Consider the following 23,099-nt stretch of genomic DNA (forward strand, 5'->3'; position numbering starts at 1 on the left):
TTCAAAATGCATTCACTCACAAGGCTGAATTTTATCACTGAATTCTATGAAGAACAGGAATTGGACCAATAATTGTATGACCTGTTAACTTTATTCTTCATGAAAAGATTGAAAAAAGTCCTTTGAACAGTACAATTTTATAAAAATTTGATATTATTTCAAGTCAAAACTTGATTTATTATCTTCCCGTATCATTTATCTTGGATTTTTGTGTGATTTTTGAATGAATTTTGAAATTTTTTTAATTGAGAGATTCAAAACAATTATTTATTTTTCATTAAAGAAACACGATATTATTCGTCAAGATTATAATAAATTGGAAAATGAAGCATTTTTGTCGAAATAAAGTTACTTACCTACTTATCGTTGTGTAGGTTGACTTCAAAATATTAGGGAACTAGAAATGTTATTTCTAAGGCACAAAACATGATCGAATAGAATATATCGAAGGAATTCTTATCACAATAGAAATATTATATTAAATTTCAAAATTAAATTTAATTTTTTCATATGAGATTGTTTTGAAATTCTGGAGAAGAGTATCGAAAAATTGAGTTCGATCCACGTTTGATTTTTAGAAATTACAAAATACACAATTGATTTCCATTCATAATCATATCATAAGATATAGGTATCAATTGATTTTACCTTTCTACAAATATTTCAATTCCACATACCCTTATTCGAATTTCTATCTAGTACCTACTTAAGTTCAATTTCAAAAATTATTTTCACCAGAAAGCAGGATTATTTCATTACATTTCCATTTACTGAGTATTTCCATTAATAGAATCTGATAATTCTTAAATGTATTATGAAACTATAATATCAAAGTTTGAGATTCATTTCAACTTAATGAATTTTTGATTATGACTGATAAATACATAAATGTACTAATTTTCAACAATCAAAATGTGAAACCATATTAAAATTGTAATAATTAGAAATAAACACTTGGAACAACAATTAGTTTTCCAAGTAGTAAATAGAAAGAACTTTCCTCCCAAATGTATAATATATACAGGGTATTATTATCATTGACGCTCTATAACGGATAAGTGCTGAAATTTTCGATTTTTTTTTCGACATAGTAACATTATGCGATCTGAAAATTAAACAAAAAAAGGTTGATCCATAAGAAAAAACATATGTTTGGTCATTTACATTTTTTTGTTACTGCCTCTGTATTTCCATTTGATAATGGAGCCTAATGATACTGTGTCGAAAAAGTCGAAAATTTTAGCGTTATGCGTCGCGTCAATGATAATACTGTACGTTCATCATGAATTCAAAATCGAAAAATAGCCCTAGTTTTCTCAATAAACTAAAAGCCAAAAAAGCTTCGTTTCGGATTCGCAGGGTGTTGAAGTTCAATTGAAAGACGGTACTTTTTTTTAAGTTAAAGAACTCTATTTTTCTATAGGTTGAAACACCCAATTGAAGATGCCCAGAAAGTTGCATCTGAAGTAATGGACGAAATTCGAGCAAATTTTGTGAACAATATTTATTTATTCGAAATTATTAGAAATTATATGCTGCTTCTTTTTCAAAAGAACCCTGCAAATTGAGAACGAAGCCTTTTTGTCCTATGTTTATTGACACAAATAAGATTATTTTTTCAGTGTGACGGTTTACTTTCGAACACCCTGTTCATATATACTCTGTGACATAAATGCAGCACCAGAAATGTTTAACTAGTCGAAGCTAGGTGGTAATTGATCCAGAAAATCTATAATTTATGCCGGGCAGCTTCTTGTAATTGTGTAGGATTGACAAATTGCTTCAGTCTTGTACCCTCAGAGGAAAGAAAATTTTCTTTCCTCTGAGTTTGTACATGTTGACGAAAGGTCCGTAGATCTACATGGTCACGGAATGATATTTTGTCCTTTCGGAGCACTTCACAGAATGCGAATTCATTCAGTTATCGATAATTTTCAATTTGTCGCACTATGTTCATAGTCGCAAGCTCAAAACGACAAGAACAGGGGAATTCTAAACCAAAAACAATACCAAAATCGACTCAATCAAGAAATATCTCTGATAATTACGATAGCAACGAAAAATACAACCTTAAATTTTCCATGAGCACTAGGCTGTTTTGTATGAAATTTTGATCAATTAAAACATTTCTGCCAAGTTTGATGAAAAAAATTCAACTCCTACTTGTTGTGACATAGTTAATGTCACAGAGTATATATTTATTTTTGTTGTCTACTATTTATATATACAGGGTGAGCATGAAAGTTGTACAGTTAGTTCAACCATAGATTCCTTTCATCAAATAAAACAAATATTTCATTTACCATTTCCACGTAATGGTTCTTCTGATATCAACTGAGTCTTATCCTTGAAATTAGTCATAAAACATGTTATATTCATGATACTCTTTGCAATCATGTATTTTTTTTTGTCATTGAGCGATATCTCAGTTTGTCGAACAGGATTTCTTGTTCTAGATAAAATTTATTTAGGAAATATGCTTGCAGACCAGAGACTTTGTGTTAGTTTTGTAGGTGATTATCGAATGGCACTGTCGAAAGTATTGCTGTACAATATTTTTTTCATCTTCATCCATTTGGTAAGGAAATTCCGCAAAAGAAGTTCCTCCTACTAGAACCTAGATAATTTTAGGATGCATTGAATTATCCTCAACCCCTAAACTAGTTCTCTTCTTCTCAAAATTTTTCCATATCATATGCTGGCTTAATTTTAGATTGGTATAAAAGTTTTTGCCATAAAACAAGAAATTTGAAATATTCCAATTCAAAATACTGGAATATCCTTATTTGCCACATTGTTGCTACAGAAGAACTCTCCACGAAGCATATCAAATATTTCAATGCATTGAAATTAATTTCAATTATGTATATCAATGATTTCTCGTAACTGCAATGGTAAGGAAGTAACCACTTTGTCCAGTGTAAAACTCACATTGTTATGTATACTTAATTGAACTGATTTGTACAGGTAGTTTAATTTGGTGTTAAATATAAAAGCTTTTAAAATTTATCGTTTGATTTAATCTCAGATGTAGTCGATTAGAATTACATTATCGATCAGGTATGGTTATATTTTTCTAATGAAAATGATCACTTCCAAGCAGATCCCATTCCATAGGCAAATAATGCAGGAAATGAATGAGAGTCTTCTTTGTTGAGTCGGTTATGAGGTGGTTTTTTCTTCAGTCTCGGTTTGCCTCGTACAATTGAAATTGCTGCAAATAAAAACATTCAGCTCAGAAATCAGTTTCAGTTAAATCAAGGTCCTATAATTAGTTAGAGAGCAGGTAGAAGCTTCGATCTAATACATAATGATCTATAAACATCAATGGGAATGATTGATGAGCCTAACATTATCAAAAAAAGACTCTCATGCTATATATTTTCAAGAAATTGTAGTCAGTTCATTACATACTCTTTTATCAAGGATAGAGTAGGAACAGGTGAGTATTTAAATATAAAAATTCAATTTGATATAATCAAGCTCCTGTTTGTATACGTCAAAAGACATAATTTTAGATATTCAAGAAAAACGGCGGACGATTATGTGTGACAGATATTTTGAAAATTAAAAAATATTTTTTTCAAAGGTATTTTAGAAAACTTGAAAATTATACACTGCGCTTCAAAATTAACGCATCACAAAAATGAAGGGCAAATTCCAAGTTGATTTGACTAGATTGTTGACAGGTGTAATTCTACCAAGGTCTAGAGTGAGGTAACAATTTCCTCTAGCTCCCGGTTCAGCTGTTGCCGTATAACAGGATTTGTATCTCGTGTTTTGTTCTTTTGGTACACCCCAACTTTTTTCCCATCATCGCTATAATCTGACTTTCTCCGAAGGTGTTAAAAGAGTCTGAAGATCATTTAAATGCTCTACCTAGTCTGCACGGATGGTTCATTGGAGAAACATTCCCATAATACGCCAAAAATCAGCAACCAAGAGGAGTAAGTGATGCAATTTCGGGACTACTGTTGAAATATTTACCCAGTACATAAGTATTATAAGTTGTCTTGTAGTATTTCTATGCGCGGCATGCGCAGTCGTATATTTATTCTGTGTAATTGTAAGATATGCCATGTGCAAGCTATGCTCGCTCCCTTTTCTCGTTGGCCGTTGTTGAAGAGTATTATTGTATATTTGTCAGTGTGTTTACTACACAGTTATTTCCTATATTTTATTAAAGACTTTTAATTATTAAACAGTGCGTTTAATTTATAACAGGTTATGGGCCCAGGTGCGTTCTCATCGCGTGCAATCTAGACTTTTTATAATAGTTTATCGGTCGGGAACGTTCCACTACGTAAGTACATTTATATATATTGTGAAATAGTGTTGTGAAACAGACGAACAATAATTCAAGATGGCAGCAGTTAATTATTTCGCCAGTGTGCCAAAGCTAAACGGACGCGAAAATTAACAGGAATGGGTATTCGCCATTGAAAACGTGCTAGTACTCGAAGGGCTGGATAAGTGCGTTGATGGCAGTGAATTGGACTCCGTTTTATTAGCCAAAGCAAAGGCAAAATTAATATTGACAATGGAACCATCGCTTTACACCCACGTGAGAGATGCAAAAACTCCTAAAGAAGTATGGACGAAACTTAAAAATCTGTACGACGATAGCGGTTTTACCAGAAAGATCGGGCTTTTAAGGACTTTAATATCAGCCAGATTGGAGAACCATGATTCTATGGAGAGTTACATAACTCAAGTCGTCGAAACATCGCAAAAGTTGAAAAGAACGGCCTTCAACATTGATGATGAATGGGTCGGATCATTACTCTTGGCAGGCTTACGCCCGAAATATTCACCGATGATTATGGCTGTTGAACACTCTGGTATTAAAATAACAACAGATGCCATTAAATCGAAATTGCTCGATATGCACGCAGATGGTGGTAGCCAGGGGCATGGAGAAGCGTTTTCTGCTAAAAGTAACGCACGAAAAGGGAAACAGTTCCAGAGGTGGTCCAGAGATGGCGGAAGAAGCAGCAATTCGAACAGTAGGTCGTACGTCAATGAGAATAACCAAAGATTTGAGAATAACGTAAACAAAAAGGATCGTAGTAATATCACATGCTTCAAATGTAAGGAAAAAGGACATTATGTGTCGCAGTGTCTAAACAAAAAGGTAACTTACGCTTTGAGTGCCGTGTTTGCTAATGGTTCTTTTAGCAACACTGACTGGTATATTGATAGCGGTGCCAGTTTTCACCTTACAGCAAGTGATAACGATCTCATTGACAAACGGAAGCCAGAATTAAGAGAAATATTATGTGCGAATGAGGCCAAACTTGCAGTCGAAAGTGCAGGTGATGTCAGAATGGAAACTATGGTGAGAGGAAAAAGTGTTAATGTACTTTTACAAAACGTACACTTCATTCCAGGACTAACCACGAATCTGGTCTCTGTTAGCCAATTAATTAGAAACGGAGCCAGAGTAAATTTCCATGACACAGGATGTGAAATTTTCAATAAAAATAACGTTCTTGTTGGAGTAGCTGATTTGAAGAACAATGTATACAAGCTGAGATTGAATAACAAGAATTCAACAGCATTGTTGGCCGCCCCAATGGTTACACCAGATCTATGGCACAGGAGACTAGGGCACATCAACTCGGATTTCTTAATAAAAATGCCAGAAGTAGTTGAAGGTATGCCACCGTTCAAACTTGGAGAAAAAATACAGAAATCTAATTGTGAGGTATGTTGCTAGGCAAAACAAAATAGATTACCGTTCCCAGCAAAAGGAAGTAGAGCCAGTGACGTATTGGAGATTATTCATAGTGATGTCTGTGGACCTCATGAAAAATTATCTATAGCAGGCTCAAGGTATTTTCTCACATTCATAGATGATTACTCAAGAATGTGTTTCATCTATTTTTTAAAATCGAAGGATGAAGTTTCAGAGAAGTTTCACCAGTTCAGTTGCCTAGTAGAAAAACAGAGGAATAAACGAATAAAAATTCTGAGAACAGAATATGGAGGGTAGTACATTGGTAGAGATTTCCAAAATTATCTCAAAAACAATGGTATTGTTCATCAAAGGACAAACAGTTATACTCCAGAACAGAATGGTATGGCAGAGAGGTTCAATAGGACGATTGTAGAAAGAGCAAGATGTTTACTCTTCGACCAAAACCTAGGTAAGCAATTTTGGGCTGAAGCGAGTAAAACTGCTTGCCACCTAATCAATCGTTCAGTTACCTCTAGTATTTCAAAAACTCCATATGAAATGTGGCACAACAAAAAGCCAGACATTAGTAGCATACGAGTATTTGGAAGTACCGCAATGTCTCATGTTCCAAAAGAGAATAGGCAGAAATGGGATAAAAAGGCCGTCAAATGCATCCTTGTAGGATTTGATGATCACACCAAAGGATACCGACTTTATAACCCAAACAGCCGAAAAGTTTTCATCAGTCGAGATGTCACAATAATGGAGAACATAAAGAAGAGTGTTGCTCTAAACATCGAAGAACCAGTTCAAGAGGTTCAAGGTATTTTCTCACATTCATAGATGATTACTCAAGAATGTGTTTCATCTATTTTTTAAAATCGAAGGATGAAGTTTCAGAGAAGTTTCACCAGTTCAGATGCCTAGTAGAAAAACAGAGGAATAAACGAATAAAAATTCTGAGAACAGACAATGGAGGGGAGTACATTGGTAGAGATTTCCAAAATTATTTCAAAAACAATGGTATTGTTCATCAAAGGACAAACAGTTATACTCCAGAACAGAATGGTATGGCAGAGAGGTTCAATAGGACGATTGTAGAAAGAGCAAGATGTTTACTCTTCGACCCAAAACCTAGGTAAGCAATTTTGGGCTGAAGCGAGTAAAACTGCTTGCCACCTAATCAATCGTTCAGTTACCTCTAGTATTTCAAAAACTCCATATGAAATGTGGCACAACAAAAAGCCAGACATTAGTAGCATACGAGTATTTGGAAGTACCGCAATGTCTCATGTTCCAAAAGAGAATAGGCAGAAATGGGATAAAAAGGCCGTCAAATGCATCCTTGTAGGATTTGATGATCACACCAAAGGATACCGACTTTATAACCCAAACAGCCGAAAAGTTTTCATCAGTCGAGATGTCACAATAATGGAGAACATAAAGAAGAGTGTTGCTCTAAACATCGAAGAACCAGTTCAAGAGGTGACAGATTCAGTGGGGGTCTCCGCATCAAAAATGGAAGATTTCAAAGAAAATGGTCAACCAACAGATGAACTGGACGACAGTGAACCTGAAACTACTTCAGGTATATCAAACGATCAACCTAGAAGATCTCAAAGACAGAGAAAAAAGAAGGTGGATCCAGACTTCGTAACATATGCATGTGGTGGACATAACAGTGCAATAGGTAATCCGAAATCTGTTTCAGAGGCTTTATCCAGTCCTGATAGTATGTTTTGGAAAAGTGCCATCGAAGAGGAACTACAGTCTTTTGAGGAGAATCAGGTATGGGAATTAGTTGAAACGGAGAGAGATGTCACTGTTGTCGATTCAAGATGGGTTTTCAAGAGGAAGTCCAGTGCTGATGGAGAAGTGAAATATCGAGCAAGGTTAGTCGCAAAGGGATTTACACAAAAGTATGGAATTGATTACAATGAGACTTTCTCTCCTGTAACAAGATATTCCACTCTTAGAATTCTATTTGCATTAACAGTCAAATTAAATTTAGACATAAGGCATTTAGACATAAAAACAGCCTTTCTAAATGGAAATTTGTCAGAAAAAGTTTTTATGAAAATACCTGAAGGTTTTATATGCTCAGAATCTGATAAATGTAAAGTTTTGAAGCTTAATAAGGCAATTTATGGTCTTAAGCAGTCAGCTAAGTGTTGGAATGATAGAATTAATTCAGTATTATTAGAATTGGGATATACTAAATCTCAATATGAATCTTGTCTTTTTTCCAAAAAAGTTGAAAATAGCTTTATAGTCATAACTTTATATGTGGATGATTTTTTCATTTTTTCCAATGATGTAATGAAAACTAATAATTTAAAAGACGAATTAAGCAAAATATTCAAAGTAAAAGATTTGGGTGTTGTCAGAGAATGTCTTGGTATGAATGTTAATTATGATAAGGAACAGGGTATTTTAACATTGAATCAGGAATCTTACATTGACCAAATTTTGAATGAATTTAATATGTCAGAATGTAATATTATAAAAACACCTATGGAATGCAATATTAGTCTAGAAAATGGTGATCAAGATCAACTTTCCATGTACCCTTATCAGAATTTAATAGGGAGTCTTATGTATTTGGCAGTTATAGCTAGGCCAGACATTGCATTTAGTGTAAGCTACTTGAGCCAATTCAATCGGTCATATAGTCAACTACATTGGAAGCATGCTAAACGCATATTAAAATATTTAAAGGGTACTAAACACTATTGCTTGCGATTTTCAAAGAAAAACATGGAACTAGTAGGCTTTGTAGATGCCGATTGGGGCAACAATTCTATTGATAGGAAATCATACACAGGGTATGCTTTCAAATTTTGTGGTTCCGTGGTTTCCTGGCAAAGTTGCAAACAAAAAACAGTTTCGCTTTCTAGTACCGAGGCAGAGTACATGGCTATCTCTGAAGCGGTAAAGGAGGCTATTTATTTAAAAGGTTTATTGTACGAGCTAATGGGAACAGCTCTTTGTGTGAATTTGTTCAGTGATAATCAAGGTGCAATTAAATTATCTGCGAATGATACCTATCATAAAAGGTCAAAGCATATTGACATCAGACATCATTTTGTTCGACAAGTTATTGCAGAAAAGCAAATTGTATTGAAACATTTACCGACACATGAAATGCCAGCTGATATTTTAACAAAAAGTTTACCTGCTGTTAAACATAATTATTTTTCAAAAATGTTGGGCATTCATGATATGTAGTAGTTCTTAAGTTTCATCATGTGATTTTGTTTTTATTTGTACTGTGTAAGTGGGGGTGTTGAAATATTTACCCAGTACATAAGTAATATAAGTTGTCTTGTAGTATTTCTATGCGCGGCATGCGCAGTCGTATATTTATTCTGTGTAATTGTAAGATAGGCCATGTGCAAGCTATGCTCGCTCCCTTTTCTCGTTGGCCGTTGTTGAAGAGTATTATTGTATATTTGTCAGTGTGTTTACTACACAGTGATTTCCTATATTTTATTAAAGACTTTTAATTATTAAACAGTGCGTTTAATTTATAACAACTACTACAGCTTCAATGAAATATACCTTACTCCTAGCTCTGTGGATCAGAAGCAGAAACAGCCGAACACATGGTATGCAAGTTTCTGGAGCTGGCTGGCTTAAGAACCATTCATATGGGTCAGCCGGTCCTGAATATCAGAGAGGTAACGGCCAAGGCCCCTAAAGAGGTTGTCAGTCTATTAACGTCATTGACGACCTCCTTGGTTCCATGAATGAGTAGGGTAGAGAACAAAAGAGTCACATAGTCGCAGTTCCTGAAAGGCTTACCGAACCAAAAGGACCCCAGTTCAAATAATAATACCTTACTCCTAAGAGTAATTGGAAGTTCCGCAATACCTACAGACTAATAATGACTTCCATTAGCAACTGTACACGATGAAGCCCTATTGCCATCCAGAGGTATGCACAACTCTCGAATAACCAAGAGCCCCTTGGCACCAAGAATATTGCGTGAAGCACCCGAATCCAAAAGACCTTACAACGAATTACCTAAGACCTCAATAGTAAGATATGGACACTCATCTCTACAACCGTACTCACTACTAAAAATACTAGAATAATCTGAAGTTTGTCGACGGAGTTATCCGATCCAACACACCTGCCTCCATCGTTTATGAACGCTAGCCGACGTTTCTTGATCTTGAGCAATCCCAACGAGTCCTCGTCTTGAAACCTTACTTCTTACAGTGATAACAAAACCGTTATTTTTCTCTGTGCAACCATTGCTCTACCACAACGATAACACACAATAGCCCGAGCAGGATCCCCAGATGAGGCGCTATGTCCAGGATAAGTGGAAGCTTCAACAGAGGCCACTTGTTCTTCCAACTGCACATATGCCAAATCCAATTCATGAACTCCAGATGAAAGTTCGAAATTATATCTTTTAAAGCCAATTGCCTCTGATTAAATAGAGCAATATAACTTGTATAATAATATTCAACTTAGTCTTCTCAGCAACCGGAAAAGTCAAACGATTGAAATATCTCGACATCACCAAAAGATAAATTCCTATACATTCTTCAGGTCCCTGAGTGCGTTTACAAATCTCCTTGTATAGAAGATATCGTAACATAACAGGTCGAGTAAGGTGGATTTCTCTTAATGATATTTGTACTTTTTAGGTATTTCACCAACTATCCGAATGTAATTTCTTCTGAATGAATGTATTTCTGGAAAACACTCTGTTTTCTTTCAATATGGCGCTGATAAAGTTTCAACTTGTATTTGTGCTATGTTATTTGAACATGTAGATAATATTTAATGAAATTAGGTATAGGCACCATATTTCTTCAATGGATTATTGTATGATATGACATTTTTCAGTCGAATATTTTCTGTTTTCAGTGAATTTCATTCAAAGTTGAATAAACAAATATGTGAATTTCTTTCCAAGTAGACTATACTCACGATTTTTAATGTGAACATCCAAAGGACCGAAAATATGTAACTGGCTATGTATCAGAGATGCAGACACTGCATTTTTCAATGGTGGTGGATAATTATCTGGCGCACCTGAAAATTTTCGACATTATGATTATTAGAGCATTACAAAATAATTATTATTTCACTACAGAAAATAATTATCCAAATTGAATGTTTCAACTTACTTGCAACGATTTGTGTAAGATCAATGGAAGGTCTACTTGATTTTTTCAATTTGTTATTTTCCAAACATTTGATGAAATTCCTAGAGGATGGTGAGACAGGCTTATCGTCCAAGAAATCTGTAAAGATTTGAATGAGTTGATTAGGTCTTTCAAATTGAAAAATTTTGATCAAATCAGGTATGGTTGTTCCAAAATGATCGTTTGAAACGTTTCGAAAGAATGTAAATTTCACAAAGATTTAATTGAATTAGTCTGTCTCATAATATACAAAAATGTATTTTTCCCAAATTGATTCCTTGATTTTTCTAAATTGTATTTGAAAATAATTCAAATAATTTTTACAGCAGTTATTATTATTATCCTCGATTATTCATGAAATACCGGATATTGAAAATAATAAAAAAATTGAGCTCGGTCTTGTTCGCTCCTCCTAGGCCCATTTGTTCTCGTCCATCCGATCCTGCTGATCCTTGGGCCTGTCCATCGCCTCCTAGGAATGTTCTCACCATCCTTGCTGTACCTGAAAGAACAACTCTTTGCACTGTATTACATATATAATTAATTCTTCGATATTTCTCCTGAGGTTTTTGGGTATTATTCCAGTTGTTGAGATGATAATTGGGATAGTTCTTGGTGAAATAATTTCCGACTGGCGCTTGGTCTGAAACTTTTCGATCTTCTTTTGGCGATATTTATTGCTGTCTTCAGAATATGTTGAGCGACTAATAATATAACTGGTCTGTTGTGAGGTAATATTTCATCTGCGAAAACTGTATCATCCCAGTACATACATTTTCAAGCGTTCATTCTCCAGGAAGGTTTTTGGTTTGTTCTTGTAGTATGGTAATTTTTCACACTGAATTACTCCTTATATGGTTACTAATTCTTGGTGAAATATCTTTTCTACTGCAACATGTCTTTTCTTATCGCTACCTGCAAAAATTTGACAGGCATCCTCTATATATTGGATTCTCCAGAATTAGTTTTTTCAATTCAAAAATTTAACTTCTAAAAAAAATCTTTACGTTTCCAGGATCCAGAGGCATAATAACTCGTTTTGAAGGATTCTTTATTACTTCTCATTTGTCCCCTTAGGGGAACCTGGAACCCTAAAGGTCGCTTCCCCGGAAGCATTTTTCCATTTTTATGTGGCTAGCGCAACTAGTTGCTGCAATCCATCAGGGAATGGAGACAGGCGAGACAACTCGCCCTATGTGGCTAGGGCAACTCGCACATTTATTATCCATGCTTTCTGCGTACATATTGCGTACACCTATATTAATATATATATTTTTAAAATGATAATTTAATTTTTTTCTTGAGATCAGGCTTATTTTAGTTGGGTTTGCATTCAATTCCCCAATTTAGATCGAATAATATCGACATAAATGAAAAATATTTATATATATAAGGCGTCCCATTAAAAATTTAATTAAAAAATCAATATCTCTGAAACGGTTGATGTTTTTGAAAAACCAATGCTTTTCGAAAAATCTGGGGTAGAAAACTGCTCTAAAAAATATGTATCTCCTACTTGAGAATCATCAACTCTCTAAAAATCTAAAAACGTAACAAACGACAGGGTGTTAAATTTAAAACAATTGCCACTAGACAATAAGTATTTTTGATAATATTGTTGATTTAACTGAAAAGAGCACACATAGAACTATTGTATTTTGTGTCCACCATTGGAATCAACATGTGATACATTTTTGGAATAAGCTCAGCTAGAATAATCGGAAAATTGAGACAAAATGGGGGTGTTCCATTTGAAAAAAATTACGGTGACGGCATTACTCGAAAGTAATTCACCCTGTATATTAGATTATTATTTTAAAATACGGTGAATTAAAATCAAAAATCGACGTTTTTCAGGATTATTTCTTAAAATGGTCTGTTTAGCTAAAAATGAATTTGTTCCATACTTTACGGACACAGTGTATATAAATTCTATCGTGCTTTCGGAAACTAATAAAAGGGGAAACGGTAACGAAAACTTGAGGAAATATATATCTACATTTTTACTATGAAGTGAATAAAGACCAACGAGCTAAAGCAAGCGTTACCTTATTTATATTTAAAAAAACACCAAAACAGAATGATAATAATAATAATAAAGCGGTGACAGAGTGCTAAGGGCGTCTGTCGAACAAAATGCTACACCTCCACAATCTCAACATTCTAGGAGAAGAATAACACGAGTTTCTCGGACCGCTGAAGGTGCTGGACAGAATTTACTTCTTTTATGATATCTCAATAACCGGCCCTGATAATCTCGATTTGTTTGAACTGCTTGATAATGCTTCTATGCATGCAACTTTTTCTCCATTCGACCGACCTTCTAACTCTTATGGTTTAAAAGTTACCAATACAATCCCATTGAAAAAGTGGCCACCCTGTATAATGACAGCACAGCAGAAAGGATGTTCCAAGAATGCACTAGGATCGAAGGAACTGCTGATAATAGATTCCATCATATGCAACCAAGCCTTCAAAAAACACAGAAATCTTTTTATGACATATTTTGACTATAAGAAGGCCTTCGACTCTATTCCACATGGGTGGCTGACAAAAATTTTGGAAATATACAAGATCGATCCAATTACAATAAACTTTCTGAAGTATGCAATGTGCAACAGGAGAACGAATATCGAACTCTATACGGCGAACATAACTACTAAAGAGATTCCAATAAAAAGGGTAATTTTCCAAGGAGATTCAACCTTATGGTTCTGCTTGGCGCTGAACCCCCTTTCCAAACAACTGAATGCTACTGAAAAAGGTTTCAATGTCAAATGAAATAGAAATACTATTGCACTCAATCATTTGCTATATATGGATGACCTAAAACTTATAGCAGGCAACAAAACCACTTGCAAATTATGGTCAAACTGGTGGAAATTTTTCGAGAGACGTGAGGATGAAATTCGGATTGGACAAGTGTCGTACTATCAGCGTAGTGCGTGGAAAAATCCAAGATGAACAGATATCTCTCTCCAATGGACAGGAGATAGAAGCAATGAAATCGGACGATCTTCATAAATACCTAGGAATGAAACAAAACCGACGAATAAACCATCACAGAATGAAGGAAGAATTACAACTGAGTTCACTAGAAGAATCAACAAAATTTTAGAAACAAACCTAAAGCACCATCCGAAAAGTAGCATTGAGAGAACGACACTGCCGAGGAATAAATGAGGCAGAGGTCTGCTGGACATCATGAAACTTGCCCATGGGCAAATCGAATGCCTACGAACATACTTCAAAGACAAATCAGGCATGTCAGAGATCTACAAAGTACTTTGTGAAGCAGACGAATCAACGCCTTCACAACTGCATAAGAAGCAATTGTCATACAACCACCAGACAATCCAAGAAAAAATGCAAAGATGAAGAGAAAAGCCCCTACATGGACGACATTTCAACGAGGTGAACCAGGATCATGTCGACATTGAAGCGTCGAACTATTGGCTCACATCAGGTGTGATGTATCCAGAAACGGAAGGATTTTTTTTAGCCATCCAAGATCAAGTGATCTCAACAAGAAATTACTGCAAGCATATCATAAAAGATCGAACTATTACTGACGATCGATGCCGTTATGGGTGTCCAACGAATGAGACAATCCAACATATCACGGGAGGATGTCAAATGTTTGCAGGAAATGGATATAAAGAGATACATGATGCAGTAGGAAAGATACTACACCAAGAAATGGCAACTTAATTAACACTAATTCATTCTGAAAAAGTGCCATACTACAAGTACCGACCGGAAACCATCCTGGATAATGAACGCTATAAACTGTACTGGGATCTTACAGTTTTGACTGATGAAACAGTCCCTCACAACAGGCCAGATATATTGCTTGTTGATAAACATCAAAAGGCAGCAATACTCATCGACGTAGCAATACCTAATAACAACAACATGCGTCAAAAAGACGTCGAAAAAATTTCAAAATATAGGGACCTCGAATTTCAGATAAAGCGCCAGTGGGGAATAATATCAACGAGAACTATTCCAATTATCATCTCAACAACAGGAATAGTACCCAAAAATCTCAAGAGAAATATCAAGCATTTAGGACTTAGTGAGTATATATGTAATATAATGCAAAAAGCTGTTGTTTTAGGTACTGCAAGGACGGTGAGAAAATTCCTAGGAAGCGAAGGACAGTTCCAAGGATCGCGTGTAAGAGGACCAGAAGTTCGACGAGAACCAGGGGGACCACAAGGACCGGACACGACCGAGCTCTACCCTTCTGATATTTTAAATATCTGGGATTGAGTGAATGTTTCTCTTAGCGAGGAGTGAGAAGTCGACGGCGAGGAGAAATCCTACGCGTATAGGCAAAAGTCGGGGATAATAATAATCTTAGCATTAACTTTCTTCTTTAACTTATAAATTAACCATAAAATTAAACCATTGACAAAATTCCAAATGGCCATGAATTAATTATAGCAGGTGACCTGAATGCACGAGTTGTAAAACAACAAAAATGTGAGGTAGCAGGAATGCAAGGAGAAAAACAATAAATAATAATGGGGAACGATTTATAAATATATGCCAGGAATATGAATTGAAAATAATTAACACTTTCTTTGTGTTGGGATAAAAACACAATCAAACAGACTAAAAACCATATTTATGAGAGTCCAAAGTGTCACATTGTATGGCTTAAAGATATGGAATGTATTCAGTGCAAACAGAAAAAAACTAATGGCTAAGGAGGAGGGTTTCCTCAGTAAAAGCTGTAGACTGTCAAGATTGGAGAGAGTCAAGAACGAAGTTATATGGACAAAAATAAACATGAAATGGCCAATATTGGAAGAAATAGAAATACTAACTAATTTGGCTTGGACATGTCAAAATAATGACTGATAATAGATGGCCAAAAAGAGTTCTCGAGTGGGTACCCGAAAGAAGAAAAAGAGGACCACCTCGAAGAAGCTGGCGAGATAACATAGAAGAAGCCATGGCTTCGAGAGGCCTTGAGGAAAATCTATGTCATGAGAGAAATGACTGAAAGTGGTGGACGGAGAGATGGCGACAGCTGTAATAATCCGAAATGTATACAGAAGAAGTTCCAAAATTCAAAACAATAGGTTTCAAAATTCAAAAAGAATATTATATTAATTGCATTCTACAATATGGTGTGGATCTTATTTGAATAGTCAGAATATTCAAACAACTAATTTAGGTATGGTAGGGAATAATAAACAGAAATCTTCAATTGAAGAGAAATGCAAAAAAAATTGAGATTTTACTTAAGTTATCTCTCTGTGTGAGTGGAACCCTTAACAGAGGACTTGATGATAAAAAACAAGCTACTCACCAAGACAATAAGACGATGCTATTATATCTTCACGATATCGATGTTTCTTACTGATTGGATTGCCTTGAAACCATGCGTTCTTCAAGTAGAACCAAAATTTTAATAGTTCACATGTTTCTTCGATATCCTTCAATCTATTGTTTGAGGCACATAAAGAAGTGAGGTGGCGCAAGGGCATTAAACCTGACAGAGATTCTATTCCATTGTCCGAAATGTTGAGTACTTTAAGTGATTTCTGAAAACCAATTTCCAAAATAATATTCAATTTGAAATTCATATTCATGAATAAGAGGGAGATATAATGGTATCACAATAAGAATAATAAATTAAATAAAACAATTGACGATACGTTCAAAAATTTTATAAAGATATATAATTTATCATTGACATATATGTTTCGGGTTTCATCCCATTCTCAGAATTGAACATAAAATACACAAGTACAAATGAATTATTAAGTAATAGATTTTAAAAACCGGAGACAGGCGGAAATCTATTAGGTGTATTAGGTTTGCAAAGGATGGCTGTAGCGGTAAGTGGAAGTCAAAATAAATAGATCGTAGATGTCATATTTAGGTATTTGTAAACATAACGCCATTGAAATATTAGTCGATTTGTGTCTGCATCATAAAGTTATTCTCGATTAAACATGTCAGCTTTCGAGCCAAATTCTCGTCATTTGCGGGAGGTTTTAATTTTCTGCTTCAATATTAAGAAATCTGAGGCTGAGACTCATCGAATTTCTTCTTAAGTGCCTATGGTGTGGCTGCTATTAGTGAAAGCACGTGCTGACAGTGGGTTCAACGCTTCAAGAACGGTGATTTTGACGTCGAAGACCAGCGTGGCAGTGGAAGAGAGAAGGTTTTCGAAGATGCATAATTGGAGGATTACTTGATCAAAACTCGTGTCAAACGCAACAAGAATAGTCCGGATCATTGGGAGTGACGCAACAAGCTGCGAAAGTGGTCAAAACATACTTGGAAATGTTGAAATGGGTAGTCCCACCCCACCCTCCGTATTCTCCAGACGTTGCTCCCTCGGACAATCACTTGTTTCGATCAATGGCACACGACCTGGCTGACCAGTACTTCCGGCTTTATGAAGGAGTAAAAAATTGGATCGATTCATGGATCGCTTCAAAAAATGAGCAGTTTTTTCAACGCGAGATTCGTACGCTGCCCGAAAGATGGGAGAAATTAGTGATCAGCGATGGACATTACTTTGAATCATAAATATATAACCAGTTTTTCACAATAAAGCCTCGAATTAAAAAAAAAACGGAATGAAATTTTGTTAATTATGACACTAGGTAATTCATCATTCGCAAATGGAATATTTTGTTTTTCGGTTGAAGTTATATCCAAAAACTCCAAAGGGTCTAAACGTTGACACTTGTTTACATTTTTATTCAATTAAAATCTGAACTAATGCCTAGTATTAATATTAATTGCAAGCCGACCCGCGAAAATTTCTAATTAAGTGAAAATCTTCAGATCTGAGGTGAAAATGAAACGAGATGAGAAAAAATTTGCATAGATTGAGGAGATCTTCATCTGTTGTAGATGTTATTTCTTGTCCGTTCAGTATGAAAGAGTTGACATCAGCTATAAAATGCACGAAAACTCGGAAAGCTACCGGTTTCGATGTAATTTGTTCATTAAACATTTGGGGATCATCTTGGCTTTTATCATTTTATAATGATGTATTGGGTTCAGGTAATTTCCCAAATGAATTTCGTAAAGCAAAAGTAATTGCTATTTTGATGTCTAGTTAAAATTCTTCCAATCCAAGTAGTTATCTAGACTATAAGTCTTTCGTGTTTCTTTTGAAATTTTGGAAGGTTATTTCTATTCCGAATTGAACCATATGTTGGAGATGCTCTGCAAAATTGCCAGGGAGGTTTTAGGAAAAATAGAAGTTGTTCTGATCAGTGTGAAAAGATTTTTCTTTTGATTATCATGCTGGTTCTTTCTTTATATTCAACTTTACTTCGTTTCTTACAATACGGTGGTCGCTTCCTATCGAAAACCTATTCAAGACACTTATGTGATTATGTTCTTTCTGCTGCTAATTATGAAATCTACATTGTTTTTGTTCGTGCTATCTGGACTAGCACACGCCCATTTATCGCTGTTCTTTTTCTTGAAGAAGGTTTTCATTATATACAGGTTGTTCTTCTTCTTCTCGTGCCTTATCCTCATTGGACGTTGACGATTACTATGGCCCATCTGATCTTATTTGCTGCAGCCCGAAACAGCTCCATAGATGTCATTCCTGTCCATTGTCTTAGATTTCGCAGCCATGATATCCGCCGTCTTCCAGGACCCCTTCTGCCGTAAAGCTTGCCCTGCATAATAAGCTGAAGTAGGCTATATTTCTAGTTTCGCATAACATATCCGAAGCATGAAAGTTTGCGTTCCTTCACTAGGCTCAAAAACTCTCTCTGCTTTCTCATACGCTGTAGGACGGCTTCGTTGGTTACGGGGTAGATCCATGATATTCTTAGCATTCGTCTGTAGCACAGGTTGTTCTGGTGTGCAAAATCATGGTGTATCACCTCTTTCGTTTCGACTTCCCAATCTGTGATAGCCGACTGCAGTTTCCGATACATCCTATTTACAAACAACTTTGGCATTAAAATTTACTGCTAAATTATAATCGATTGTTATGTTCTCAATCTGTAACCCTCCCTCCACCTCAACATAGTAACTATGGTGAGGAGAAAGGAGGGGTGCCGATTGTTAACATATCAATTGATAACAAATTAGTAGGATCCCAGCAGAAGCAGAAGCTGTTTCAAAATTTTCTGGATAGTTTAAGAAGCTGGGGATTTATCGATTTCACAAAAAGCCCTATTAGTTTGAAGCATACATCCTGTTGCACAAAACCTCCAAAACAACAATTCCATCTGCATTGCAGATGAAGGTTTATACTGAAGCAAAACCTCTACTCTTTCCAGCCCTCTTTCATATGCAGTTGAGTCCAAGCTCAACGTACTGTTTGATGTTTGGGTAGTTGACCCTCGATTGAACTCAATCAACAGTCAAACATCCTCTCTAATTAATTAATGAGTGAGAATTTTTTTTAACTGAATTCGCAATATTGCAATATTGACTATCATTCACGTAATATTCGAATGAATATATTAGATTATGTACATTATATGAAGTAGGTAGTCATTCAACATCCCAGCATTATCCAATTGGGTTGAAATAACCAATGACCTTCTTCTACCGATATTGAGATGTTTCAGTTGTTTCTATTCTTGACCAGTATTCTGATTAGATATCAATACAGTGAAAGGTTTATATGAGGATCAATCATCTCGACACTTAAAACTTTCTATACTTACTTTACATCTTGTTTATAGACTCCATGAGTTCCCGTATATCATATGTTAACCACAGAGCGGGGTCACCCGCGACAAATTATGATGGGAGAGTGATGGTCTTATCTGATTTAAGTCTTTCTCCTAGAATCCTGAGGAAGATACTGAACAAGATCGAAATATCTACGTAAGAAATGAAAAGGATAGAGTCACCTGTCGTCTGTCCATCCAACTGAGTTTTCCCCCTAGTCACTCTACCTTTTTTATTTCTTACGCGCATACATCGCTACTACTGGCTTTCTTTTAAATAGTCTGTTTTCATTTAGCTGTCATCGATGTTGGGATGTGCGATACTGATGAACTCCAGAAAAAGCCAAGGCGAAATAACGCTATTCACTCTCGATGACTTTTCTATACGTTTCCCTATGATCAACACACAACCTAGATTTCCACCAGTCTGATATATTTCTATGGTTTTATCTTCGGGGGCGTTACATTATCATTCTGAAACGATTTATTTGCTTTGGTATTATCCTCTGCCCTCAACCATATGGATCAAATGGGTATAGGAAAATAACAATTCAAAAATATCCCTTATTTTGATTATTTGACTAGCTTTACTGTTAATAAAGGAGCTTGAGGATTTCCGATATTGTATATTGATTCAAAACAAACATATTCAGATACATACTTATACGATTAGAATATTTTTGAGGAAATTATCAAACTTACCGATATGCACATTATACTTCTCGGGTCAAAGCAAAGTGATGTGCCCATAGGTAAATTTTGCTTTTCTATATGGAGCTCTTCCAATTGTCCAAGTTGGTTGAGACCTTCAAGAACACAGATTTCGTTATTTCCTAGATACAGTTTCTTAAGATTCTTGACTTCTTCTAAATTTTTAATCTCCGAGATATTGTTACATTGGAGATATAGTGCACATAAAGTGGAAGATTGTATATTTTCTATTTGTGAAATGGCATTGTTATGCAAATAGATAACACAAGCAGTCGACAAGTTCATTTGGGGCTGAAAAATATATTATTCTCTAATATGATCTTGAATATAATCACTGAAAAATAATCATTGAAATTCCTATTGAACAAAGCCGTACCAAGAGGAGGCAGAAGGAATTTCTCCCCTAGAATTTTTCTGGAAATAAAGTATGTTTTGCTGAATTGAATTGAATGGAATTAACTCGATTGAAGGGAATTTAACAATCCCCTCAAGTAATTCAAATTCCGAACGTTGAATAGGTATCAGAGGCAAATTGAAGAAACATTCGAAAAAAAACCGTCGAAGTGTACTACCACACCCCTACATGATCTTCATTTCCCAAGTAAAAGTCATCTAGGATGAGAAACTCTCATTTAATCAACTCCTGGACTATGCCGTCCAAAAGAGTAAAATGGTGCTTGCCAAATTGTCTTCGCTGCTTCTCGACGCAGCAACCTGTCCATTCAGAACAAGCTTATATTGTACGAAACTATTGTCCGTCCCACTATAACTAATGCTTCATCGTGTTGGGCCTTCGCATCCTCCGCGTCGAAATTCAAGCCGTTATAAATCTTCCAGAATAAATATCTCAGGACCATCTTCAACGCAGCCTGATTTGTTCGCAATACCCAACTCCATCGCGAGGCGAACCTACCACCGTTTAAGAAATTTCTTCATGAAACCCCTCTTAAAACTTTTGGGAAGTCGATAAAACACCCCAACAGATTGGTCAGAGACTCTCTCGACAACAAAGAATCTTCCACCAGATACAAGCGTCCAAAGCTTGCATTCCAAATCGAGTCTTTCGAGGATTGTCACTGAATAGTGCACTGTATCACTCAATCTTCCCCAAAAAGACCGTTCAGCCCTTTCTAGAAGTGGCTCGAAAGGTGACAAGCAATCCGCGCAACTTCCGCCATTCTAACTTCTAACCCATTCAGACCGAAATAAACGAGTCTACGACTCGCATATTCCAAAAAGCAGGTTAGGTTTAGTGAGTAAGAGTCTCTCTTGACGCCTAATCCTCAACTTTATCTTTATGGCATTCGATATTATATAATTTATAGAATTCATCAAATTATCTTTGAGCTCCTTTAAAGGTTGGTCCATTATCGCAATACAGGGTGTCCCGGGAAGAATGCGACAAACGGATACAGTGAATTGAGGACATCATAGAGGACTCGTATCAAGAGGTTTCAATCGCCTAAGTACCTTCGTTTGCGAACAATCGCCTGAGTACCTTCGTTGTTGGACATGGTGATGTTCAACTTATGAGTGAAATTTCACAGATAAATAACTCTTTAACTATTCAACCGAATAGTGTAGAACAAAATCGTACAGAAAAATCACGCAGTTTTGAATGATTTTCATGATAACATTTCATTATTTTATGTTGGTACTCGAAACTCTCCTGTAATGGATTTATCTATTATCTGTAAAATTTGCGATACAGAAAAAGTATTTGCAAAATAATATTTTTCAATGCGGAAATCACTAAATGATATTTATATGAATTATTCCATCCATTTCAATAAAAATTCTGTGAATTATAGAAAATAATGTGAATACTTGTTTAGAAGAAGGCTCATTCAAAGACTCGTCCGTCCGAAAACTCTCCACTTCATGGCTTGTTTTTTTTAATTCTAGGAGGAATGTCAATGACTTTTGCAATTGAGAACAACATTGTATTATAAATAACTATTCCCTAAACCACCCTATGAATTCTGTGGAGGTATGGTTGTGGCAAATATATCGATTATGAAAAATTGTCTTTCAAGAAATATAAAATATACTCACGATTGCCTTCAAATTTTTATGATCATAATATAAATGGGTTTTTGAGTTTTGAATCTTCCGCCCACGAGGAAGAAGCTCCCCTTCTTTAGTTTTCATCTTCTACAACAGAACTTGAAATATTCTGTCATGTCATTTTAATATTGCATAGTAACTACTATTGATTGGTAGACGCAAATGTAAACATGATGAATTATACGCATCGATCAAACACAACTCGGAACCATAGACTACATAGCAGAACGCAATGAAAATATTATAATACCGTGCGACCATTTAAATTCGTTGTCAAGAGTGCTATGGAGAAATTAGAGTTGATTTTCTCTTTCTGTGATTACAAGTAGCGCTTAGCTTGTAGTCTTGTACCATATACACTGATCAACAATTGCTAGGGATCACTTATGAACTTCTCTTCCTTTGTATTTTTTTCAAGTTATCTCGTGAATATCTGTACATTATATGTTCTCTAAGGAAAAAGTAAGATGTTTTGAGTTGATTATATCAAAGTCTTCCTCACTTCATCGGCTCTGGTTCACAAAATCGATTATTATCTGTGGGCTGTTACAGAAATGAGAACAATATCAGCTTATCAGTCATGCCGAGAAGACGTTTGGCTCCTGTGCAACTGGACCAAATCATACGGTGGATACAGGAAGGTTTGTCCCAGCGAGAAGTGCCCCGGCGGTTGAATGTTTCGCAAAGTGTCGTGAGTCGGGAATAGGTTAATCCAAAACGACTCAGTAGCTTATGTTCATGGGGGAGGTCGGCAGCGCAGTACAACAGCTGCCCAAGATCGTCTTTTGATCCTCA

At 35.6% G+C, this 23,099-nt stretch overlaps 1 protein-coding gene across 2 annotated transcripts; it reads right to left on the reverse strand.

Annotated features, from left to right (window-relative positions):
- Positions 1 to 2,997: 2,997 nt before the first annotated feature.
- LOC123676695 (protein phosphatase 1 regulatory subunit 42-like) lies at positions 2,998 to 22,457 on the reverse strand. Of its 2 annotated transcripts, none has more exons than XM_045612824.1 (6): positions 22,293 to 22,457; positions 20,229 to 20,528; positions 16,169 to 16,403; positions 10,828 to 10,944; positions 10,628 to 10,732; positions 2,998 to 3,214 (listed from the first exon to the last, which is right to left on the reverse strand). In XM_045612824.1, exons 1-6 carry the CDS (start codon positions 22,386 to 22,388, stop codon positions 3,090 to 3,092), a joined length of 978 nt encoding a protein of 325 aa, XP_045468780.1. In that variant the 5' UTR covers positions 22,389 to 22,457; the 3' UTR covers positions 2,998 to 3,089. The 2 variants fall into 2 exon arrangements, with proteins under 2 accessions (XP_045468780.1, XP_045468788.1); XM_045612832.1 differs by having other exon boundaries at positions 20,229 to 20,332; positions 22,293 to 22,445.
- Between the last annotated feature and the right edge of the window lie 642 nt (positions 22,458 to 23,099).

The sequence above is a fragment of the Harmonia axyridis genome, chromosome 1 (assembly GCF_914767665.1).
Source record: "Harmonia axyridis chromosome 1, icHarAxyr1.1, whole genome shotgun sequence".
NCBI classification, from domain to species: domain Eukaryota; kingdom Metazoa; phylum Arthropoda; class Insecta; order Coleoptera; family Coccinellidae; genus Harmonia; species Harmonia axyridis.

Coding starts and splice junctions, on each gene's coding strand:
- LOC123676695 (XM_045612824.1), bottom strand. CDS start 22,388: ATGAAAACTAAAGAAGGGGAGCTTCTTCCTCGTGGGCGGAAGATTCAA. Junction 16,404..20,228: donor GAAGTATAATGTGCATATCG/GTAAGTTTGATA, acceptor ATTGGTTTTCAG/AAATCACTTAAAGTACTCAA. Junction 10,945..16,168: donor AGCATCGTCTTATTGTCTTG/GTGAGTAGCTTG, acceptor AAATCTTTACAG/ATTTCTTGGACGATAAGCCT.